This window comes from Echinops telfairi, unplaced genomic scaffold (assembly GCF_000313985.2).
Source record: "Echinops telfairi isolate 266 unplaced genomic scaffold, ASM31398v2 ScPeMD7_20;HRSCAF=75, whole genome shotgun sequence".
NCBI classification, from domain to species: Eukaryota; Metazoa; Chordata; class Mammalia; order Afrosoricida; family Tenrecidae; genus Echinops; species Echinops telfairi.
In genome coordinates, this window is record NW_022103917.1 from 8,191,093 (window position 1) to 8,217,607 (window position 26,515).

Genomic DNA, 26,515 nt, shown 5'->3' on the forward strand with positions numbered 1-26,515 from the left:
GAACTGTCAGTCCCGTTGTTTTCTCCTTCAGATTGTTCATCCTCCAGCCTGTCCTATCCAGACAGGCCTGCGGAGACAACATGCATAAAAACAAGACAGAGCAAAACCAAGCAACAATGTACAACAAAACAGCAGACTGTTGACATTTCTGACGCGAGTCTCGTAGTCCTCATACTCACAGCTTGAGTCTCTCCTCATGGAGAGGTCTAAACTTAATAGTACTTCGAGTGTGATGTTGGAACCCTGGTGGTATAGTGGTTATGAGCTGGGCTGCGACCCGAATGGTCGGCAGTTTGAAACCACCAAGAAAGACTGGGCTTTCGACTCCCATAAACAGTGACAGTCTCGGAAACCCACAGGGGCCTCTTTTTTTCCCCTTTCCTATTTTTAAAAAATGTTTTATTGGGGGCTCATACAGCTCTTATCACAATACATGTATGCATCCATCCACTGTGTCCAGCACATCTGTACATTTGTTGCCATCATCATTCTCAAAACATCTGCTTTCTACTTGAGCCCTTGGTATCAGCTCCTCATTTTTCCCTTCCCTCCCACACCCTCCCTCCCTCACCCTTGAAAATTTATAAATTATTATTATTTTGTCATGTTTTACACTGACAAATATCTCCCTTTACCCACCTTTCTGTTGTCTGTCCCCCAGGGAGGGGGTTATATGTAGATCATTGTGATCGGTTCCCCCTTTCTCCCTGCACCTTCCTCTTCCCCTCCTGGTATTGCTACTCTCATTATTGAATCTGAGTGGTTTATCTGCCCTGGATTCCACAGGGGACTCTTATGAGCCAGCATTGACTTGATGGCAGTGAGTTTGTTTTTTGGTGAGTGTGTCGTGTAGTGGTTATGCTCTGGATTGGGCTAACTGCAAGGTCAGCAGTTCGAAAACACCAGCTGCTTTTCTGGAGAAAGATGAAGCTTACAACTCCAGTAATTAGTTAACAGTTCTGGAAACTTACAGGGGCACTTCCACCCTATCATGACTTGGCATGTACTAGATGGCAGTGAGGTTTTTGTTGTTATTGTTGTTTTGGTTTTTTTTTTTTAAATGTGTAGGGCATCTATACACACTTTATAGGAGAAGACAAGGAAAAAACAAAGAGGGCATTGGGTGTTGATATGGGATGCAACCAACCTTCTGGTTAGTAGTCGGGTACTTAACCAGTACATTATTGTCTATATGTTTCCAAAGCTCAGCCTGTTTATAAACCCTAGTGTTCTTCAATTGAAAAAAGGCTGTATTTTTTTTCCCCCCCGGCTAGACCAGAGCATGTACACGGGTACAGATAAGAGCTGGAAACACATGGAATCCAGGACAGAAAAACCCCTCAGGACCAATAATGAGAGTGGCGATACCGGGAGGGGAAGGGGAAGGTGGGAGGAGAAAGGGGGAACTGATTACAGGGATTTACATATAATCCCCTCCTAGGGGGACAGACAACAGAAAAGTGGGTGAAGGGAGGCATTTGTCAGTGAACGACATGAAAAAATAATAATTTATAAATTATCAAGGGCTCAGGAGGGAGGGAAAAAATGAGGAGCTTATATCATGGACTCAAGTAGAAAGAAAACGTTTTGAAAACGATGGCAAAAAATGTTCAAATGTGCTTGACACTATGGATTGTGATAAGTTGTATGAGCCCCCAATAAAATGATTACAAAAAAGAAAGAGGCATTTTTCCTACACATACCAAACATTTCCAAGTTAAGAACAGCAAAAACATTTTCCTATATCGAAGGCTATGGAGCACAGTGGGAGCCCCAAACCCATCTGCAAAACCAATCTTACTCTAGTTAGCTTAAGCTGCTGGCAAATTCCCACTAGCCGTAGACAAGCGTTTCAAACAGCCTTACTATCAGACATAAATCATTGTAACCTTGATTATGCTGGATCGAACTTGATCCTTGGTCACCTGACCACCTTATTGACCCAACCTGAATTTGTTCTAGGTGTCAGTATCTCTGGCGTGTTCCATGACAAAAATGTCTTCCTTGGCTTTTAAAATATTGACTGTGGTCTTTTCTTTCTTAATCATTATTTCTATTTGTATCTGTATCTTATTATTATGTTATCCTTACCACATTATTTTGATTTTGGTTTTTTAATTGTTTCTGTTGAGTTTCCCAGTTTGTGAAGCACAGAAGGAGTGCGTGGATGCATAGAGATAATAACTGATGCAAGGGTTTAGGGAGTTATAAGGGTGGGAGGTGAGGCTAGGTAGGGGGCGGGGATTTTGGGAGTAAACAATGAAGGCAGGAGCGGGTAGGGAGCACTAGAACTGATTGTATTACACAACTCATTTTAAAAGCAATTGAACCATGGGGAGGGGGGTGTCCTAAAATGAATTATGATAATTATTGTACAATTCTTATTGATACAACTGAATGATTCATCTATTGAATTGTAGGATATGTGGATTAGGTGCCAATAACAATGTACAAAAGAGAAGAGTTAGACAGTCTTGGAAACCTACCGGGGCAGGCCACTGTGAGACAGCATGGCCTCCATGTGAGTGAGGTTGTTTTGAGAGGGTTATGGCAAGAGAGGTTGGTGGGAAATGGGAAGAAAAAAGTGGGTTTTTTCCTCCATCGAAGCTAGGTTCAATATGGTAATTATGTTTTCTCGCAGGCCCACAACAACCTATTTAATAATACACAAGGTGACTGTAACAAGGAGGGGTGGTGGTGTAGTGAGTTACGTGATGGGCTGCTAGCTAACCACAAGGTCAGCAGTTTGAAATCACCAGGCATTTTAAGGGAGAAAGATGAGGCTGTCTATTCCTGTAAAGTTACAGCTTCTGAAACCCAAAGGGGCAGGTCTACCCAGCCCAAGAAAGTCACTATGAGTCGGAGTTGATTTTTTGTTTGTTTGTTTGTTTATTGTCAGGTCCTAGTGGTGTCCTGGTGGCACAGTGTTTCATCAACCAACTGAATGATGTGCCATTTGAAGCCACCAGTTGTCCCACGGGAGAAAGATGAATTAGGCTGCTTCTGTAAAGATTATAGCCTGGAATCGCTATGGGGCAGTTCTAATCTGTCACATGGGGACACTTTGGGTCAAAAGTGACTCAGTAGCACACAACAATGACAACCACAACGATCACCTTGGGCTGTGGTACTCCAGATCCCTTTGTTGTGATTCTACACAGTCCAGCACATTTCTAATTATAATTTGGTCTACCGTACAGATTTCTCTACTGGGAGGGAGTGCTCTGTCCAGTCCTCTGGTTTATTAGGAAAAATTCATAGATTGGCATTCGGTATATGCATTGACCTCTTGTGAGCTTGCTTACTATGAGTCGATTCTCAAGAGACTCGAAGACCTGAACCATGGAGACTCGGACCAGAGACCACCTCGCACTACACAGCAGTGGTAAGGTCTAAATTGGAATGGGAGTCCAGGTCTTCTGGCCTCATTCATACGAAACCAAACTCTGCTGTTGAGTCTGTTCTCCCTCATAGCGCCCCTATAGGACAAAGAATACCTGCCCTATAGGATTTCAAGATTGTAGTCCTTACCGAGGGGCCCTAGTGGTGTGATGGTGAGCTAAGTGCTCAGCTGCTAACTGAAAGATCAGTTGTTCAAACCCACCAACCACTCTGCAGGATAGAGAGATGGCAGCCTGCTGCTGTAAAGATTTATAACCTTGAAAACCCTAGGGGGCAGCGATACCTTACCCTATTGGGTCCCTGGGGCCCTGGTGCTGTAGTGGGCTACACCATGGCCTGCCAACCTCAAAGTCAGTAGTTTGAAACCACCGTGTGTTCCATGGGAGAAAAATGAGGATTTCTACTCCAGTAAAGATGTACAGTCTGGCAAAGTCACAGGCGCAGCTCGACTCTGCCCTATAGCACCGCTGTGAGTCGAAATCAACTGGATGGCAGCAAGTTGAAAAAAAATAATTTTTAAAAATAGAGTCACGAAGAGTTGAACTCAGTGGCGATGGGTTTGATTGATTGATATTGGGAGGGAGGGTAATACTTTATGGAAGCAGACTGCCACATAGTTCTCCCATGGAGCGGCTAGTGGGTGCCAGCCTATTGATCAGCAGCTGAGCGCGTAACCACGTTGTCAGGGCTCCCCTTGACCCTCCCACAGGTGCTCTTTTCAACGCACTGTATCTTATTGTAGTTACATACACAAGCCAGATCTTGTTCCAGAAACTGCTGGAATGGAGAGAAGGGGAGGAGGCAAGAACAGAATAGAGAGCCGGGTTTACTCTCTTGCATTTGCTCGGTATTAAAATAGAACAGTTATTATTTAATACCAGGCAGGGCACAAATGCCATCCACTGCACTCTAGTAAGTGGAATACCAACGGGTAATTGAGTCCAATTGCAGAGCTAAGAGCCTTATTTGTTGCTGACTTTGTGACTGCTTTTAGTAGGAGTTACATGGAAACATCCCAGCTCGCATTCACAGAGCCAGGAGTGCTGCCACCCAGGGACATATGACTAAGCAACTCAGATTGGCTTGCTCTGTTGCACTATGTAATGACATTGCCCCCAAGCTTCAGTGGTTCCCAGAGACTGGGTACTCAGCTGTGAGAATTAGACAGTGTGATTTAAGATGAGCTCAGTTTACTTTAAGATTTTGTTCAAGAACATTAATCAAGAGGGGGAGAGCTGGAATGTTTCTGAAATATTTGGAATCCGTTGGAAGGAGCCAGAAGCAAGTTATGAATCACTTGCTTTTCAGTTGATTAGATGTTGTGGCTTTCAGAACCTTTGACTGATGGAACCTACTGTGTGTGGTCATCTCAACCCTGAAATGAACTTGAAACATAAGTTGATTGGCTGGCACTGTACAAACGTTAGTTATCTAGATGGAACTGTTTGGTTCTGAACTAGAACAGGGCAGGGCTCCTCGTCATATCTAGGATGTGGCTGGGGCTGTGTCTTGGTTCTTTAAGGAGACTAGCCCACAAAGCCTACAAGTGGATGCCTTCCACAAACAGAAATGTTGTCCTTTTATAGTTTTGAGAGGTTAGAAATCGAATTTCAGAGCCCCGGCTCTGGGGGAATGTTTTCTTTCTATGTCAGCTCGGGAGGAAGGTCCTTGACTTATTTCTACATCTGTGGGCTGGCATTCCCTGGAAAAAATCTAGGCACTCTGTGCTCTCTTCGTGTGTCTTCCAGTTCCAGGAGGGTCTCAGGGTCCAAAGGCTGCAGTCTTTGCCAGACTCTTCTTTTCTTCATGACAGTGACTCCCTCGGATCTCTGCTATGACTCTCTCATCTCTTGGAAAAAAAATATATATTCAGGCCAGATCCCAGCTTACATCCAATCAGGCCTATGACCTGAGTAAGGGTGGTGATTTAAATGGGGGTGGAGTCTGGGGGATGATGAACCGCCTAATACTGCCTCTTTAACAGAATAAACATAACCTAATCCTCTTTAACATAATCTAATATTGCCTCATTAGCCACTGACCTGAGGTTTGGATAGAGGAACCCATAACAAAATGGAAGATAATTGTACAATACTAGGAATCATGGTCTAGAATATTTGGCGTGTGGGGGGACATACTTCAATCCATAAGAGGTCGTGACTGGTTTATTCAGGTGATTCGAGCATGATGTCAAAGAAGGCAGAGTGCAGAAGGTCATTGCAAGTGACCTTTAGGTTTTCCCTGTAACCACAATCTGCCACTCGCCACCCCCACTCACAGGCAAGTAGTCTGTCATAAATGTGACCAATGGCTCTCAAGGTGGCACCAGATGAATAGGAGTAGCTCAGGGCAACCCCATTTCGTGTTGCTGGCAAACAGGATCAGGTGCCTGCTGGGATGGGGCTGTCCCTTTGCATGGGGTGGACAGCACAGGAATTCGGCAAGGCCCTGCAGAGACAGTCGCCACATCTGGGCCACTTCTTTGGCCACAGTGATTTGGATTTGCTAGTTTAGATTTTAGCGCTTGTCACCAACTTGGCGCACATGGTACAACTGCTGCGTGTATTGAAGCAGCTAGGGGTTTCTTTTTGTTTCATTCTCTTTCGGTGTTACAGAAAGGGTTATGTTGGGTGCAGGGCTACAGTGTCTCCCAGGGCACATTTTCTATTTTTTTTTTTTTGGCGGGTACTTTACTGGTTCCATCCTACAAGATCTCTTCAAAAGTGTTCAAGAACAAGGCTGTTACTTTGAGGGCTAAGGTGTACCAGAGCCAAGCGGGGGTATTTTCCGTTGTCTCCTCCTCCGATGCATGTGCAACGTGGACGTGGAGGAAGCAAGACCGAGGAAGAATTGTAGTGCCGGTGAAGAGCAGAGCACGAAAGCACCATAGACTGGCCAACGAGCCAACAGATCTGTCTGGGAAGAGGTCCCGCCGGAATGCGTCTTCGAGGCAAGGACGGTCAGGCTTCACCGCATGGACTTTGCACATGCCGTCAGGAGAGAGCAGTCCCATTCTGTCATACATCAGGTTGACACCCACCACCAACATCACACTCTTGAGAAGTTCTAATGTTGCAGGGTTGACGGGCACAGCTGCTAAAGGAAAGGTCCCTGGTTCGAAAACCACCAGCCACTCCTCAGGAAAAAAATGAAGCAGTCAGCTTCGGCAAAAAGGGCAGCCTTGGAAACTGCTGGACAGTTCTATTCTGTCCTATGGGGTCACTTCGAATCGGAATCCATTTACGGATTCTTTGGGTTTTATTGTTTTTGGCTCCGTGACACAGTCACTCCTTCAGAGGACTCACGGGCAACAGAGAGAAATAATCATAGCACATCGTGGGCTTGCTGGCAGACTGAGGTGCAATGAATAAAAACATGTGTGGTTGTTACGTGCCGTGGCGCCAGCTCTGACTCACAGCAATCCTCTAGATGGCAGTAGCAAGCGTTGTCCGGTCTGGGCCATGCTCACAATTGTGGGTCTGCTTGAGTCCTTTGTTGCAGCCACGGTGGCAGTCCGTTTCCTGGAGGGTCTTGCTCTTTTTCGTGGACCCTCTACTTTACCAAGCTGCGCGTAGCCTGTTCCAGGAACCAGGAGCCTTGGTGGTCTTATAGTTAAGGGTTGGGCTACAAACCACGTGATCAACAGTGGGACCCCACCAGCTGCTCTGAAGGAGAAAGATAAGGTAATCCATGGGGGGCAGTGCTACCCTGTCCAACAGGGTCGCTATGAGTTGGCGTTGACCCCATGGCAGTGAGGTTGGTGGTTGGTTGGATTTTCTTGGGCCTGATCTCTCCTTATAACATGGCCACAGTATGTGAGATGAAGTCTCGCTGCCCTTGATTCTTTTTTGTTGTGTGTTTGTACATTTCATTCAAACTTTTCAATAGGCAAAACTTCCACATGGGTCAAACTACTTTCAGCCCCGTCCTTTTCCATCCCGTTCCTCTCTCCATGCTTCCTTATGTACCCCATTTCATTATTTAAAATAATTACTATAAATTGAGTGAACGTTTACAGAGTAGATTAGTTTTCCTTTCCTTTCTTCCCTAAGTAGAATTCCCAGGGATAGCAATTGATTTTATTAAGTTAGTACTCCAATTATTTTTTAATGGTTACACTTTTAAAAGCCAGCAACATTCCATTTCAAGTTCAATACTCTCCTGCCATAGACTTGGTTCTGACTCAGCAACTCTATAGGACACAGTAAAACTGCTCCTTCAGGGTTCTAAGACTAAATCTTTTTAAAAAATGTGTTTGATTGGCATGTAATTCACACACCATACAATTTAATCATCCAATCATATTAAGAAGAGTTGTACAATCACTACCACGGTCAAATTCAGAACATTTTCTTCTTGTTAGCTCCCCACTTCCCTCCAATCTCCCCAGCCATACTCCTAGGTAATTATGAATTCAGATACTGCCTGTATAGATTTACCTACCCTGGAGTTCATATACAAAAATCATACAAAACACAAACAAGAAACCAATAAACAAACTCAACAATAGTGACAAAACAAAACAGAAAAATTTTAATCAAAAATTAAGCAGAATATACTAAAAACTGTAACAAATTTATGAGAGTCAGAAGGGAGATCAAATGATAAGATATTACATTTTTAACAGTTGTATTGGCACTTCATCCACATATATAACTCAATAATTCAATCAAAGTTATTATTACATTTTAACCTAACTACGTTTGCCCCAATCGACTTTACAGCGCTCTCTGTCTGACAACAAAGCTATTCGCGTCCCAGGACTAGGATCAGAGGGGATCCACTTGAGGTTTAATCCATGTGTAGACCCTGCACGTGGATTTGGGACTACCACTATCATCCAGAGCCTTCTGCAAACCAATGATACATAATTTGAGCTCTGAAACCATTCCCTTCTTAGATTTAAGATTTTATTATTTATAATCCTTGCATCACACAGGCTACTGTGCTTCTTCCATGTGGTCTTAGTTGATGTTTCAGTTAGATGGCTGCTTGTTTTATGACAAGCCCTTAAGACATCAGACATTCTTCTTCTTTTTAAATCATTTTATTGGGAGTTCTTACAGATAGCACAACATTCCATAGTTCAATCACATCAAGTTGTGTTGCACAATTGCTACCACAATCAGTTTCAAAACATTTTCTCTCTTCTTGAACTCCTTGATTCAGCTCCAATATAGTCATCAAATTCTATCAGCTCTCCATTCCCCCCTTCCTCCCCCTCTCTCTTCCCATACTCTCAGGGAGCCATCACTCCTCTTTCTGTTTCTGATGGGTTATCTATCTTGACTTTCATGTAAGATTCAAATAAACATGCATACATCTAACATGATTAATGAGGTAAAACAAATAAAAACCCTAATAGTAATGGGAGGAAATATTAAAGAACTAGAGGATAGTTATGTGGTTCATCAGTGCCAAGCCACACCCTGAATTTATCATCCCTTCCATGTGTCCATTCTGAGAGGGACTGTCAGACACTATTCTTTCTGATAGCTGGGCACCATCTGTTTTCTTCACCACACTTTGATTTAGCACTTGTATCTTCATTGATCTCTTTATGAGGGCAGGTATTGAGCAGGGCCATGTCATAAGAATTAGTTGTTCTTAGATTGGGGCTAGAATGAGTAAACATTCATTCATATATCCATTGTTTATATATGTCTCTAGTTCACTTTAGAGACATCATTATGTTTTTTGAAATTAAACCATTTTATCGGGGGCTCTTACAGATATTATAACAATTCATACTTATATCAAGCAAACTTGTACATATGTTGCCATCATCATTTTCAAAACATGATCTTTCTACTTGACCCATGGGGCATAAATTAATTCCACTAATAGTGTCATTAATTTAGCCAATACTATAGAATTTAAAACATTGTTGAGAAAAGGAAATTATAAAAATATAGGCCAGCTTTAGACCCCTAGACATGAATTGTTGACTTGTACAGATTCAACTCTTAAGCGATGGGACAATTATTTACACAAACAATGGAGGTTGGTGATAGGGCAATCCTTTCTTTCCTTTTTTTTTTTTTGAGTTTTAAAGACGAAGAAGAGGCCAGGCAGGAGAGGCAAGGGGAGGGGTGCTCACCCACGGAAAGCCAAGTTCCTAGGGGCCCTCCCTCTAGGGAAATACTTTCAATAACACTCATTCACAAGGGCAGAACACACCAAGTCATGTCATAATAAAGCAAGGAGGGCATTAAAATAGTAATCATATGGTAGTTCCTGGCCCCCATTTATTGGGAACCCTCAAAGCAAGAGATCCAAACCAAAGTCTAACAACCACCAATTCTATAGCCTTGGGACAGTAGTCATAGTCCAAGTGAGTATGTCAGTTCCTTTAATCTGCTGCGGGGGAGCATGAGGTAAAGCCCAGTTTGCTTTGTTGGGTATCTGCATCGATCCTTCTGGTGTGGCCTATCTAGGATGTTTTGTGAATTAAAAGGACAGAGTATAAAACCCCAGTAGTCTATAGCACATGGCCTGGGACTGGATAGAAACTAGGTCAAAGGTGTCCAATTAGGAACATCGTGCTGGTGTATTTTCCCCTTGGGTTTTATATAAGTAGTGTTAAGTATTTTCCTCGTCCTCGTCCGTCCTCGTCCTCCTCCTCGTCGTCCTCCTCCTCCTCCTCCTCTTCTTCTTCTTCTTCTTCTTCCTCTTCTGTGTTTTCTTCTTGATGGCAGGTTGCTCCACTCAGTTTATACACCAACAGAAGTGTAATCACCTTCCCCAAGACATGCATGCTCCGCTCCCCTCCTCTCCCCTTCCCTTGACTTGAAGTTTCAATAAGATTCGCTTTATCACTTTGGTTGGCTTGTCTCTTGATTTGGGGTGACCTTAGCCCTGGTGGCGTAGTGGTTACACTTTGGACTGTTGACTGCAAGGCCAGCAGTTTGAAACCACCAGCTGCTCCATAGAGTAGAAAGATGGGATTTCTACTCTTATAAAGAGTTGTCATCTTGGAAACTCACAGGGGCAGTTCTACCCTGTCCTACGGGGTTGCTATGAGTCCACATAGACTCAATGACAGTTAGCTAAAAAAATCTGTTTATTAAGAGAGCTAATTTTGAGGATGCCAGACATCATCATTAGTCAATGGTAGCTACATTTATTAAGATTAGTGAATGAATGGAACAAGGTTTGGGGGTTTATTTTCCACTCATGTTCTTCCTTCTTTTTGCTTAGAGAAAATGTCATAGAATAACATATATGTTGAAATTGCGTGCTCCAAAAAAGAACTATTTGTAAAGTCATAAAAATATTAACTTATGTGCTGTTTATCCTGGCAGACTCCCCAACACTTCAGAATCAGCACCTGGTGTTTAGTGGATGGAAAATAGGTTTTGCTGTCATTGTGGATATCCAAAATAGAAAAATGTGGGGAAACATTTGAAAATTACAGGTCCCATTTCATCTGCTGATGTAGGACTGGCTTTTAGGCTGGCTATATGTGGAACCCAGGAGCCCTGATTGCGTAGTGATTACTTGTTTGGCTGTGATCTCCAAGATTAGCAGTTTGAAGCCACCAGAGGCTCTGTGGGAGAAAGAGGAGGCTTTCCACTCTTGTTAGGAGTTCCACTCTTGGAAACCCACAGGGGGAGTTCTACCCTGTCCTATAGGGTCGTTATGAGTTGGCATTGATTCAATGGCTGTGAGTTTTGTTTTGCTATGTTTTTAATTATGTGGCTCTCAGGTGCCCTGGTGACGTAGCGGGTTATGTGTTGGGCTGCCAACTACAAGGTCAACCGTTTGAACCCATCAGCCATGCCATGACAGAAAGATGGTGCTTTCTACTCCAGCCTTGGAAACCCCCAGGAGCAGTTCTACTCTGCCCTACAGGATAGCTGTGGGTCAGAATTGACTGGATGGCAGTGAGTTCTGGAGTTTGAGGGAACTTGCCAATGGAGCCCTGGTGAGTACTGGATTGAATTTGAGAACAAGCAAGCTGATCAGAAAATGAAAATAGGCACCCAGAGTCATTGCATCTGCTTGAGGCAAATTGTCTGGAACTGTGCACTGCACTGTCATTTGCCCAGTGACCCTGCTCTTTTCCCTGCAAGGCCACCCTATAACACTAGGAGTGATACAAGGAGTTGGAAGAGGCTGCTCGGGACCAGCAAAGGAGGCAAAGCCTGTGGGTTTTCATTTCAGGGTAATTGGAAGATCAGCTGGAACGACCAGCATCCTCCACTGTACCACATCCCCCCAAGCTCCATATAAAATGAGATTGGACATTCCACCCCACACCTTTCTTCCATGCATTTCAGATCGATTTCCTACTCAAATGAAAATCTTCTTGGAAGGGAAGGCAACAGTGGTTCTCGGTGTTAAGCCTTTGTGGGAACGAGGGGTGTGCGGCCAAGTTTAGAGATGAAGATGGGACATAACCCAGCTGGGAAAGAACAAGGGAGAATCCCTCCCTGTGTAGAGGGTGGGAAGAGAACAAGGGGCAAATAAGTTCCAGGAGAGGCCATTTTCCTGGCCCTCAGATGTAGAAAACTCGTGCCCATTTCCCTCCGCAAAGTCCTGACTTGCTAAAAGGTAACCCAAAAGCACACACTTCTGCAGCCTGTGATTTTCCAGGCACGGCCCTCTGTGCAAGTCTCACAGCCAGTTTAGCGTCTCTGGTATGTGACTTGAATCCCAGATTAGCTAAATTGTCTTTGCGTCCGGAGGTAGGTGGTATGGAAATGAGCTGGCTAGTTCCCATTGGATCTGTGAATGCTGGATGAATAGCAGGGTCCCCCCCTCCCCACTCATCCTATCTCGAATGTGACACAGACCAGAAAGAAGGGATCGTCAGCGTCTCAGAGTACTCCTGGATGGTTTCGGGGCACTGCTCCTGCAACCAAATGAGGCAAAATTATAGTTACAACAAGGAACACTCTGTCCTGGGTAAGCAGTAAGGGAGACAGAATAAACTCTAGGTTAGATTACAAATCCCAACCCGACCCATTCATTCGTTTATATGTAACAGTTTCACTGACATATACAGTTCACACAGCCTGCATTTCACATTCATAAGAGTTGTGCAACCATCACCACCATCAGTTCCAGGGCATTTCTTACTTCTTGTGCTCGTTGTTGCTAGCTCTCTGTATCCCACCTGCCTTCTCTGCTGTGTCCCTTTGAAACTGTTATGCCAGTTTTTGTTTTCTCTATAGGTTTACCTATCCTGGGTGTCATGTACAGAAGAACATACAAAATCAAAACCAAACTCCGACAAGTAGCCCTGCCACAATGACAGAATGAAACAGAGAGAGACTTCATTCGACAACAAAGTCGAAAATATTAAAAGCTGGAACAATTATGCATTAGATCAAGAGGAAGGCCAAATGGCAAGGTGTCACATTTTGACCTAGCTACAAGTACAGTAATCCACCCTACAATGCACCCTGTGTGCCAACAAGAGGAGATTTACCTGAGTCTTAGTCCGAGTGGGGGACCTTCTGAATGGGTTTCGGGCTTTCATAGCCTTCTTCCAACCAGTTGCTTAGAATTTAGGCTGTAATCTTGTTCCCTTCTCCGGGTTTGTTTTTTGTTATTTACAATTCTTCGATCACATAGGCTGGTGTGCTTCTTCCACGCGGATTTAGGTGAGCGTTCACTTAGATGGCTGCCGGTTTTAAGACAAGCCTTTAAGATCCCAAATGCTATTCTTTCTGATAACCAGACACTATCTGGTTATTTCACCATACTTTTCCATAGCACCATATGTTCAGTGATCACTTCATGGGGCAGGTATTGAATAGGGCTGTGTCATAAGAACAAATTACAGTGAACCCTCGTTTATCGCGGTTAATCGGTTCTAGACCCTACCATGATAAATGAACTTCGCGAAGTAGGATTCCTTATTTGTAAATCAAATATTTTCGTAGTTAGAGCATAGAGGACATGAAAAACACCCTTTAGTCACCATTACACTCGTATTACCCAATTTATTAAACGAAAAAGGGAAAATACAGTAAAACATTTTGGACGTTACAATTATCATTTATTATTTATTATATTACTTATGGCATCTAGTTTACAGTATTACGACTTGTCACGATGCGCTTTGCTTCCTTGTTGAAAGTGAAAGTAGCCGTAGCACGGATTTTTTTTCCTCTTTACGGATGGAGCGAACGGAAGACTCATTCAAGTCGAAATGGCGTGCAACCTCCACGATTTTCTTGCCATCTTTGATCATATCCAAAAGTTTTACCTTTTCCTGGATGGTGAGCATCTTCCTCTGGCGCTTATTTTTATTGTCAGAAGGCTTAGAAGAAGCAGCTCGTTTAGGAGCCATCATAGGGCTTAGATAACATTTCTTAAAAATCGCAATTACAGTACACTGTACAAAAGCAAAAATCCATCTGATACGTAGCTCCGATACGTAGCGATGCAGACAGAAGCGTGTACAGCATGAGCCAATCAGTGGCAGTAATGACAGAGCATGCGCTGTTACGCAAAAACCGCGATAGAGTGAAGCCGCGGAAGTCGAAGCGCGAAGTGGCGAGGGTTCACTGTATTCTTAAATTAGGACTATGATTTTATGCAAACTCAAAATCCACTCATATATCTATGGTTTATATCTGTTTCTGGTTCACTTTAAAGACAGTATTTTGCTGAAAGACATTATAAATGATCCTCAGGGGGCATATGGTAGTTCTATTGATATTACTATTATTTAGCCAGATATACAGAATTTAAAATAGTGTGGAGAAAAGGAAAGTCTGCATGTATAGGACAGTTCTTAGATGGTCGATTTGTACAGATTAACAACTTAGGTGACTGGACACTATCTGCACAAACAATAAAGTTTGGAGACAGGGCAGCACTTTCCATCATGTTTATTCATAAAGGGAGAACTGAATAAATGCATACAAGACAAAGAGAGTATGGAAACAGTACGTATATGGATGGTAGTCTTGGGTAGTCATTTACTGGGCATTCTCCAGGCATGAATTTTGAACCAAAATCCAATGACTTCCTCATCCATAGCCTTGGGATAGCAGTCTTTTTTTTGGGGTGGGGGGCTGGGGTGGATAGCAGTCTTGCTATTATATTTTTTTAAAAGTCTATACATATATATTTTTTTAATCCTCCATTGTGATCAAATTGATTTTGACTCATAGGGCAGAAGACAATGGTTTCCAAGACTGTCATTTTTACTGAAGCATCGTTTTTCTCACTGAGCAGCTGGTGGGGTTCAAGCCACAGCCCTTTCAGTTAGCAGCCAAGCACCGAACCACTGCACCACCAAGGCTCCCTATAGCCACGTTGATCCTATATAGGGTTGCCGAGTTTGCAGATCCTTTTCCAGGAACAGATAGTCTCATCTTTCTCCTAATTTGCAGTCAGCAGCCAGCCCAACACTTACTCTGCACCCGACACCAAAACCAAGCTCGCTGCCATGGAGTCAATGCTGACTCACAGCAGCCCCCTGTGGGTTTCCAGGACTGTAACTGTTTACGGGAGTAGAAAGCCCAGTTTTTCTCCCTCGGAGCTGATAGTGGTTTCGAACTGCCGACCTTGTGAATCACAGCCCAACACTTAAGCATGACACCACCAGCGCTCCATCAGCAGTAATAATGGCATTACTTTATTTTAAGTAAATCAGCATCTTTCTTTTTACACGCAGTTGGGGGGCTTCAGTCATTTTCAAGGTGAAGGCAAACATTCATTGATGACAGGAAGAGTAGATCTGTGAATCGCAGTGTGGGCGCATTGGAGGAGGCTCACATTGTGATTATTGCTAGGCGATGTCAAGTCAGTTCCAACTCATAGCGACCCTTTGTACAAGAGCAAGAAACGCTGCCAGGTCCTGCCCCATCCTCACATGGTGATGTTAAAGGCCTCTGTTGCAGCCACTCTGTCAATCCATCCCACTGAGGCTCATATTAGCATATTTCCTCCTCACTGACCTCGCAAAGTGTGGGGGGAGGGAATACTATACATTTTCGTTTGACAGACATTTTGGTCTTCAAGACCATGTATAAAAGAGATACAGATTTGTCTTGACTCCGAACCTAGAAGATTTGCAGATTAGAAATGCACCGAATGACTCTACAAAGAGGCCCTTGACAGTCTTAGGTCCATTACCGATCAGGTCCCCTATGGATCTGTTTTCTTTCTTTTTTTTCTCTGCTGTCACATAGGTTTATTTCTCTTTCGGGATGTGTGTTGACTGTGGTTTCCCTGTGGATCAGTTCCTGCTCTAGTCTACATGTCTCCTGCCCCCTGAAAATCAGACGCAGGAAACAGTAATACGGCCATGTAGCTGCTCTTTGGATTTCTGAACCGGAGTGGCCATGTCCCTCACATTCACGGACCATACCCTGTTTCCCAAAAGTAAGACATCCCCCTAAAATAAGACCTACTTAATTTTGCCTCTCGCTGAAATATAAGGCATCCCCCCAAAAATAAGACCTCCCCGAAAATAAGCTCCCCCCAAGTTACCGTAACTCTGGATTTCGGACCATAGCGGCAGGTGCCGCTGTGTAGCTCAATATTGGCCACAGTGCAGCCGGAGCAGACAGGAAGTGCGAGGTCTCCTTTAATAAAACAATAAACACGAAACAGCCACATGACAGCCGAAAACCGTAAAAATAAAATAAAATAAAATAAAACAATAAACAATAAGTGTGTACCGTATTCTTCTTCATGGAAACATAAGACATCCCCTGAAAATAAGACCTAGCGCATCTTTGGGAGCAAAAATTAATATAAGACACTGTCTTCTTTTTGGGGAAACTGACTAGCAAACCACCAGCTCAAGCCTAATTTTGTTGGGGCAGGCACTAAGTCCTTTGGGTCTGGAGCGTGCTGGGGAAACCTCAAGGCTGGTGATCTCGTGTCCACATTATCAATATGTACTCGGCATCTCTACAGCAGCGGTTCTCCACCTTCCTCAGGCCGCAACCCTTTCATCCAGGTCCTCATGTGCTGGTGACACCCCGCCCCCCCCCCCCCCAACCATAGCATTATTTTCGTTGCTACTTCATCACTGTCATTTTGCTACTATTATGAATCGGGTGACCTCTGGGAAAGGGTCGTTCGACCCCCAAAGGCGTCGCGACCCACAGGCTGAGAACCGCTGACCTACAGCAACAAGGAAATGACAATTCAACAGAATCGGGCCCAGATTTGCATTCTCAGTATCCGATTTCTCAGCGATCAGGAGCCAGTTAGCCGTCCAGGCCTAGAGGCTGCGTCCCTGGCGCTTGAGCGTGTAGGCCACGTCCATGGCCGTGCTCTGTATAGGGTACTGCGTCGCCAATGAAAGCTTTGAGAACTCCGTGGTTCTCCTTATAAATAAGACCCGGCATGCACTTGACACTGCCACACCAAGCGAGGCGGCGGATGGCCGGCTGGGCGATGCCCTGGATGTTGCGAGGCACCGTCCCCTCCTTTGCCACGTCCAGACAGGATTACTGTAGCGCCAATCCGAATCACCTGCTGGATCTGTTTTCTTCAAGAGATTTGTAGACATCCTGGAAGGACGGGGGTTTTAAAGGGAGACTTTCCATCCTGAAGGTGGGTGTAGTGTGTCCCATGGAGATGTATAGCAACCTCATTAGCAAATAAACAGATTGTGCTGGTGCTTGTCAACGCTTGTAGTTTCAATGACATCTGAGACTAGAAGTCTCAGTGCCTTTTCAGACAGTGACTAAATGCTAAAATTCACGGTGGTATGCAAAACTACAGCTGATTGGTATCTTCACTAGGGATAAATAGCCAGAATGATGGCTGAGACTGGCCAAGTGAAACGCTGTATTTCTGGCGGGTTTTGCTGCCGAGAGCCTAGTTGTCCTCTCAGGCCAGGATAAATCCAGGCAGTGACTCAGGAAGTGAAGGTACCAGTGCACGTGCATCAGTGGAGAGGAGCAAGGCCACGCAGCAGAAACCAGGAAACACAGCTGGGAGCAAAAGGCAGACTGGAGCAGAGAGTTGGGGCCACGTGGACGTTGGGATCCTGGGTAGGTGGGATCCAATGGGTGGCGGTGGGGAGGAAGGGCAGCCTAGAGTCTAAACCAGATTCCATCTTCTCCTGTGTGGATGGTGGAGAACATTCTGCAGGTAGTGGGCAGTAACTTGTGCACACGTGTTTCCTGTAACTGGGCCGGGAGTATTGATAGGTTCAGGTCGGAAAGAGTGGGCCATTTCCTGGTAGGCAGTCCATTCTCGGCTTGGCTTTCATTTCCCATTACTACTTCTCTTGGACTCTCTGATGGCCCGCCTGCCACATGTCAGTAGGTGGCTCTGCTGCCGCTTTCATTTCTCCCCGAGATCTACACAGAGGGTCTCATCTTGGCTTTTACTCCCCCCCCCTCCTGAGAGCGGGAGGAAGTGGCCTTTTGATACTTTGGTTGGTTGAGTTGAATACTTAGGAGAATTTCACAGTTTCAATTTTCCTTCCTCCTAGGTGTTTGATCCTGAGGACCTCTATTTGGGGATCAATTTTCCCAAGGTTCTGAGTACTCTTCTAGCTGTCAACAAAGCAACAGAAGGTAAGAAAAGGCACCCAGGTCTGGGTGACATGTCTGATGACCAACTATGGCCAGGATTGTTCACTTGGTGTGAAAAGCTCCCCTTGCCCCGCACGTCAACCCCAGTGGGGGTCAAGTGCTTTATTGAGTTAAAGAGTTAGGATCCTGGAAACTCGCAGGAGCAGTGTCTGTCTTGTGCCCTGGAGTCGCTAGGAGTCGGCATCCTGAGTGGCAGTGAGGGCTTTGTCTCCGTTTCTGCGTTGACCACAGGTGTGGCAGGAGAAAGATGTGGCAGTCTGTTGCCAGAAAGTTTACAGCCCTGGAAATCCAATAGGGCAGCTCTCTTTTGCTTTATAAGGTTGCTGTGAGTTGGAACTGACTCGAAGGAGTGGGTTTAGTGCAGATGCCATTCTAATGTCCTTAACATAATGAGAAGAATTAAAAAAAAGAGTTCACCAACCAAATGAATATTTGACTAACCAAGGGGACAGAAAATATAAAGGAAAGGACCACTCCCTCTTTTCATGAAGTTTACAAAATATAGCTGCTACTTCTCCTTCTCTATGAGAGACCCCACCTTTTTCTCACACGTGTCCATGTCTGTGTCTATGTAAGGATTCCTGGTGGCACAGGGGTTGAGTGCTTAGCTGCTGACCAAAAGGTCATTGGTTTGGACTCACCATGTACTCTGTGCGAGAAAGAGGCGGCAGTCAGCATTTGTCAAGATTTGCAGCCTTGGAAACTCTATGCACTGGTTCTACCTTGTTCTAAAGGGTTGCTCTGAGTCAGAAAGGCCATCGAGAGTCTTGCACAGGAAATGGAACCCAGGGGTATAGTGAGAAGAATATCTGCTATTTATATTTTTAACGCCCACTAGATGGAACATAATAAATATAAATTCTATTAAGTGCAAAGATGATGATAAACGTGGAGTGTAATACCACTCCGTCTGTGATATAGTATCTTACTTACCATGGCGGAGTCATAACCGCAGGTAAAACAGGTTGAGTTTGATAGAGATAGCCCCGAGTGTCCAACAGCCAATGCATGGATGAACAAAAGGTGGTTTAACCCTACAATGGAATATTACTCACCCTTACGGAGAAATGAAGTTCTGATGTAGGCTACAATGTGGATGAACCTTGACAACATTATGGTGATGGGTGACCTAAGTCGGGCACGAGAGGACAAATATTAGAAAACCAGCATGACGTGAAATATCTAGAATAAGCAACTGCAGAGAGTCCAGTGTCTATTGGGGGTCCCAGGAGCTGAGAACAGGAGGGAGTGTAAGGCATTGCTTCAGTGGTACTCACTTTCTGTTTTGAAATGATGAGAAAATTTGGGAGACGGACAGACGTGACGGTGGCACAGCCTGGTGAATGTAAATGCCACTAGACGGGGCATGCACAATGTTTAACATGCTGCACTTTGGGTTATATAGACAGGAGGCTGTCCTAAGGGTCATGGGCAGTTTCACTTAATCTTTGAAATCACTCTGGATTCAGGTATTATGTTTTGGTCTGATTCCAAGTAAAGCAGTCTTGGTGACCAGTAGGGGACACAAGGTCAGCAATCTCCTCCCAGAAAGTGTTACAGTCTCGGAAACCACCCTGTCGTATGGGGTCCCGATGAGGCAGAAGTGACTCGATGGCAGTGAGTACGGTTTTGGTTTATGCTAGGTAAGCAAACTCAAGCTCACAGTTGCCCAGCTGGAGATTGAGTCATGGGAATGGAACTCAAACCCAATGAACTTGAGAGGTCTTAGATCCAACCTCAGACTCACTGCTCAGACCGGTGGTGTCCTACCAGGTGCTCCAAAGGACGTGGAAGATGTAGCCCCGCCTTTCAGAAAATGGCAGTCTATTTAGGGAGACTTTATTTATCCACAGGAAACAATTAGGAGAACAAGAGCAGACAATATAAAGGAGTGCCAAACAGGGTGGAGCATCTAGCAAGCGATCAAGCTATCGCACTTTTTAGTCAGAGGAGCGGTCTACTAGAACAATGCATGCAAAAATATTCCTCTGAGGTTGTTCTTTTGCTATTGGGGGAAAAATGATTTTGAGCTATTGCAAGGCCTACAGCAGAATCAGCAGAGCAAATTCAAGTAACTATATTTAACACACACGACAACTCTGCAGCTCTGGGCGGGGGGATCGTCTAATTTGAACAGGATGCCCCACAAATGATACGTTCCTTTGCCAAACTCTCCCGGCAAGTTTGACCGTCTCTTCCCCTTGCCACAGATATTTTTATCAAAATACAAGGAGGTGAAAGTGAAAACCCACAGCATCAAGGAAATTACTTGGATACTGAGCTTGTCGCCTAGGGAATGTTTGGGCTTTAGACGTTTGCAGTTTATATCTTTCAAAAATAAACGGAGGGGAAAAGAACCCTCATTTGAATTTGTCAAGAAGCCAGCTCTTCCCTTTCGTACACTCACGGCATACTGAAAATCCCAGTCGAGCGCCTACTCTCATTCTCTGTCCAACCCCCTACACACACACACACACACACACACACACACTCTCTCTCTCTCTCTCTCTCTCTCTCTCTCTCTCACTCACACACACACAGCCTCAGGAGGAGATTTTCCATTCTCTACGCCATCACACATTTGTGTTACATGTCAGTAAGAAAAGCACCACTCAGTTATGGACCCAAACAGCAAACAGAGAAATTTGAAATATTTCAAAGTAATAAGAGCCACAGACAGCTGTTTGGAACTCAATATAGTTCTGCCCTGGCTCACAGGGCATACTGCTGTAACTGGTTCAGGAGGGAAGAGTTGTAGGGACATGGGTTAAGAGAAAATGTGGTTGTGTCGCTGTTTTTCATTTTACTGGAGAGCAATGGCCAGTAAGGTTCAGGAAAAGAAATTGGCCACCAAATGGGAGGGTGGGATCCAATCCCCTCGGCGTGCTCATAATGATGTCAGTCAGCGTGACGACCACGGTGCCTCGAACAGTGCCCCCAAAGGCACTGTGATGTGGTGTCTTTCTAACACGAGGAGGGGTTCCCTTTACCATGCCTTTTCCTCTCTCCACAGATCAGCTCTCAGAAAGACCATGCAGGCGCTCCTCTTCTCTTAGCGCTGCCAATAGTTCTCAGACAAATCCACCGGGAGCAGTTGCTAGCGCCGCTCCGGGGCTGCAAAGGCAGTCTAAGGCAGTGGTAAGTAGAGCCGCCACTTTCCTTGGCCTGTGTGAAAATCTGAAAAATTCGATTAGTCTTCCCTATGGGGTGAGGTGGCCCACCTGTTTACTTCGGGTGTCACCGAGAAAACTCATTTAAAGGCCAGCACCAGTTGTGGCTGGCCTGATCAGAACAAACCCAGGAGATAAGGGCAGGGAGAGGGGGCCGCAAGAGTCTGAAGATAGGATGGACGGCCTAGCGATGTCCCTTACTGGACTGGAGCAAGTCGTTAGCTGACAATGCTGTGCATTGTTATGACTCCTTCCTGATGGCAGTTGGTGCTAGTCCCAGGGTTGAGTGCAGTGTGTCTGGACGGTGCAAATGATTCGCATACTTGGTGGCTCACCCGAAAGCTGGAGCTCTGAGTACACGCATGAGCACGGTTTTCCTCTGACACACCTGGGCTCACCATGAAGCAGGATGGACTCCACAGCAACGGGTCTGTTGCTCTTTTTTTTTTTTTAAGGAAAATTAAGTCGGGTCTGGCCCATGATAGAGCATCATCATTATTGTCATGATTATTTTTCTCTTTGCATTCCCATTGAGCAAGACCAGATGTTAGACACCAACCTTTGATGAACTCCATCTTTGCATTTGGTCTTGTAAGGAGCTTTTATTTAGGAGGAAATTCCTCCTATTCTGCTATTCGGGTGAAGCCTTTATTCCTTGTCCAAAGCCACCTACTTAGTGTAAGTCATCATGAGCTGTTTCAAATTGCTTAGATGTGTGATTCTTAACCTCTGTGAGTTCAGGAATCCCTCTGGGATGCTGATGAACACTATACCCCTTGGGCCTTCAGGGAGCGTATACAAAACCTTGGGCGTGTGTCTCTATGGGCTCATCAGCTTTCCAAGAGGGTTTGTGTAGCCGCAAAAAGTTAAGCCCAGTTCTGCAATGAGAGCCTAAAACTTCCTGATTCAAGTAACTGGGATAGTTGATCTTTATTTGATCTTGGTATTTGACTTATTCAAATTAAAATATCTCTAGTGATTAGGCAGTGGGAGGACCATTTTATGTAAGTTAGTCTCTAATCTTGGTCATTTAATTGTGTGTGTGTGTGTGTGTGTGTGTGTGTGTGTGCTTGGTAGAGGGTGAGATGGATTACTTTATCACCCCACTTTGCCTTCTGGCTCAAATAAATCGGCGTTTTTCGATATTTGTTAGGAGAGGGACGAAGGAAATGAAGGATATGAACTCTTTTAAAATACACATACTGTAAGGTTGCATGCAGTTTCTCTCCGAGACTGGGCTCCTCAATCAGAAACCCAGGGCTGAGAGGTTTGATCCCCGGCCACCCCACCCTGTCCACCTACTTCCTATCCTTTCCACCCCTCCTTCATTTTGGTGAACACTTAACCCGGCGTGGCTTGTCTTTCTCCAGGAGATGACGGAAAATGGAAGTCAGTTGATTGTAAAGGCGAGATTCAACTTTAAGCAGACTAATGAAGATGAACTGTCAGTCTGTAAAGGGGACATCATTTACGTCACTCGAGTTGAAGAAGGTGGCTGGTGGGAAGGCACATTAAATGGGCGAACAGGCTGGTTCCCTAGTAATTATGTCCGAGAAATTAAATCCAGTGGTAAGTGAAGCTTTTGAGAGCCTTTTTGCTTATAACGCTTGGACTTTCTTAGTAGTTTTACTAAAACCTGGTGCTTTTAATTGGCTAGCAGAACCTATTTATACTTGATTGTTTATGTCAAAAATAAGACTAGAACAGAAATGGGAAAGTCTGTTGCTCGAAAGTTTGAAACAAGGTTACATTTCGATTACACAAAGGCAGCAAAATCCCAAACCCAAACCCAAACCTAAAAGAGCAAAGGAATTTCAAGCTCAGACAACTGCTCCGATTTAACCATGCCCCTTTATGTCTACTAATTCTAGCCTATGTAATACAGTACACAACCCTTCCTGCTACTCTGGGAATCACCATGGCAGCATACAATAATAGAGAGGCCATGTGCTAACTTCCTTTTTTTAGCTCTACGCTCTTTCAGCAGACCTAAAACCAAATGCCTCAGAGATGCATTTGGCCACTTTGATTCTGAACAAGATTGCCTTTAACTCATTGATACTGCTAACCACTTCCCCTCCTTCGTCATAAATTCCAGAGAAGGAAATCTAATCCTTTTTGATAGGTCTTCCTAGAGTTTTACTGGGCACCTTCCTTGCCTTTTATTATTTAAGAAGGTCGGCGTGCATATGTTCAAAAGTCCCTAGCTCTGATCTATAAAAATGGTTGTTTCCAATAAAGATAAAACAATATTCTTCATTCAAAAACCAGTTCCCCTAAGGACTCCTGTGAGTGATAAGTACCTCAGTACCTTTTTTTCTTTTGCATACTCTGTGGTGTTGTTGAATATATTAATATGTATTAATTGATTTAATTGTTTAAAGTCTCTATTACATTTTACATTGTAGTGAACTTACCAAATATCTTGTTTTCATCTGATGCTGTCGTAGTTTTAACTTACTCATTTATTATCCAGTTTATTTATATGGATTATTATTAGTTGTTGATTCAGTAGTTCGGCTTGCTGTAAATGAATGAAGACATGACAGGAGCCCTGGGAGTGTAAGGACTATGAATGGGAACAAGCACTACTGGAGGATCATGAGGTTTCCTGCTCCTATAAAGATGGGAACCCTCCGAAACCCCAAGGCCGGCAACTCTCTATGGCCTTCAGGGTCGCAAGGAGACGGAATGCACTCGGTGACAGGAACTGAGTACTGGGTAAAGAGGAGCATTTCCTTTACTGATGCGAACACATTGATCTTTGTGTGCATACAAGTCTTTGTATTTTTAACGCTGAGAACTGAGCCGTTTCTGTTGAGCTCTGGATATTTTCCCAGGCCTTGCCTGGAATTTCCTTGGTCTGGATGGCTTTCATAGTCATTGCTTATGCCTTGCTACATCTTTCAAGTGGTACAATCTCAACCCCAATACAGCGTTTCTAGATTCACCCTTGTACTTCTTGATTCGGGGACTCCAGCAATTGCCGCCTTGCTTGGAAATCCCAAGCATCACCGAAGGTGCATGGGAAGTGGATAGCACATCCTCCTGTGGGTGGCCTTCATTATGGTGGTCTTCACTGTGTCACTGTGTTAACACAGTCTGACCACTCCCTTATGGGCTCCCCCGAGTATTTGTCCTGGTTTGGGGCTTCTTTCCTTCAACGTTCTCCTATAGTCTTTGTTTGGGGCTCACATGACTCGGATTGGAACACTTGAGTAACTTCTTTCTACAAGGAGGGGTCTGGGCAGCTGGGCCCAGGAGGTCTGCGACTCAGGGAAGGCCTGGAGCTAGGAGTATCGGGAACAACATGCATGGCTTACTTAGGTTCTTGCTGTCATCTCTCTTGAAACAACCTGGGCTGGGGGCCGGGGAGAGGGAGCATTAGAACTGATTGTGATGATGGAGCTCCAACTCTTTTTAAAAGCAATTTAACGATGGAAGTACAGGATATGTGAATATTATATCAACATACTACTGAAAAGATGGGGGAAAGAAACCAGACTTGACCTATGGGGGAAGGAGGAAGAGCTTTTGCTTAGGGGGTATTGAGTTGATGTTAATGGTGGTGGAGTCACTTGGAAATGGATATCCATAATGGTGGTCCACAATGAAGTATCCATGTCAAAGTTGTTGAATTAAAGGCTGTTTTGTTGTGTCCATCTTACCACAATTAAAAACACAATGACACAAATAACAATGAGTACAAGGAAGAAGATAATAGCCTGAAATTGATCGTGGTGAGGATTGCACAACCCTTCTTCTTCTTTTAAACAGACACCCACAAGGAAATTTAGCCCCCCCCATTTTTTTAGTTTATTTTAAGTCATTTTATTGGGGGCTCTTACAGCTCTTAAAACATTCCATACATCCATTGTATCCACCTTATTTGTCCCTATGCTGCCATCATCATTTCCAAAACATTGTCTACTTGCGAACCTTGGTTCAGCGCCTCTTTTTCCCCTCCCTCCCTCCCCCATTCCCGCCCTCGGGAACCCTTGATCAATTATATATTGTATTTTTATTTCATCTCTTACATTGTCCCTTGTCTCCTTCCACTCACATTTCGGTTATCCTTCAGGGTGCGGGCTACATATCCAATCTTGTGATGGGTTCTCCCTTTCTCACTTTCCCCCTCCCCGACCCTGACCCAACTCTCATGATATTGCTACTCTCACGCAGTTCTTGAGGGGTTTATTTGTCCTGAATTCCATGTGTCGAGAGCTCTCATTTGTTTGTTTGTTTTTTTATTCAAAATCATTTTATTGGGGGCGTCTACAACTCTTATCACAATCCATACATCCGTCCATTGTGTCAAGCACCCTTGTACATATGTTGCCATCATCATTCTCAAAACATTTGCTTTTTACTTGAGCCCTTGGTATCAGCTCCTCATTTTCCCCCTCCCAGCCCGTCACCCCCTCCCTCGTGAACCCTTGATAATTTATAAATTATTATTATTTTGTTATATCTTACACTGTCCCACGTCTCCCTTCACCCACTTTTCTGTTGTCGGTCCTCCAGGGAGGAGGTTATATGTAGATCCTTGTAATTGGTTCCCCCTTTCTACCCCACCTTCCCTCCACCCTCCTGGTATCGCCACTCTCACCACGGGTCCTGACGGGATCATCTGTCCTGGGTTTCCTGTGTTTCCAGTCCCTATCTGTACTAGTGTACAGTATCGAGAGCTCTTATCTGCACCAATTTGTGTTCTCTGGTCTAGCCAGGTTTGTAAGGCAGAACTGGTTCATGGTAGCGGGGGGATGGGGGGGTAGGAAGTATTCAGGAACTAGAGGAATGATGTGTGATTCCTCGGTGCTGTACTACACCATATGCACAACTCTTCTTGATATGATTGAACTATTGAATTGTGTCACATGTGGGTGAAGTGCCAATAAAGTAGTTTTAAAGAAACTAGTTGATTAGCAATAAGCTAAATATGGGCAATCCTTTTGAATAGCATCTTGAAGGATGGAAGAAGAATTGTGTTAGGGAGATGGAGGGTAGAGGGACGTAGTACCTGAAAGCATGGTGTGGGAGAGAGCAGGCAGTGGGCGATGGGATGATTTGGGCTCAGAAGCTGATGAGTGCAAACAAGTGAGCCTTGAGCTGAGGTTTCTTTAAGGAGGGCAGTAATGCAAAGTTTAAGCAGGAGACAGCATTTGTTTTAGGACCGTCCTTTTGGTGACAGTACAGGGCATGGATTGGAGGGCCATCGTGGAGATAACCAAAATGGGTGTGGAGAAACTAGGAGAGGCTACTCTTTTTTTTTTTTAATTCTTTTATCCTTTATTTTCTTTTACCCTCTTCTTTTATTTTCCAGTTTAAAAAAAAATCAATTTATTGGGGCTCATAAAATTCATCACAATACATAGATCAATTGTGTAAAGCACATCTATACATTTGTTGCCCTCATCA

At 44.4% G+C, this 26,515-nt stretch overlaps 1 protein-coding gene across 4 annotated transcripts in view; it reads left to right on the forward strand.

Annotated features, from left to right (window-relative positions):
• ARHGEF6 (Rac/Cdc42 guanine nucleotide exchange factor 6) overlaps nucleotides 1-26,515 on the forward strand; it is a 133,690-nt gene that overhangs the window by 34,100 nt on the left and 73,075 nt on the right. For all 4 annotated transcript variants that reach the window (XM_045288339.1, XM_045288338.1, XM_045288340.1 and 1 more), the window contains exons 3-5: nucleotides 17,825-17,909; nucleotides 20,941-21,065; nucleotides 22,468-22,666. In XM_045288339.1, coding sequence (XP_045144274.1) covers nucleotides 17,825-17,909; nucleotides 20,941-21,065; nucleotides 22,468-22,666 — 409 coding nt within the window. The remainder of the gene's footprint in view (nucleotides 1-17,824; nucleotides 17,910-20,940; nucleotides 21,066-22,467; nucleotides 22,667-26,515) is intronic.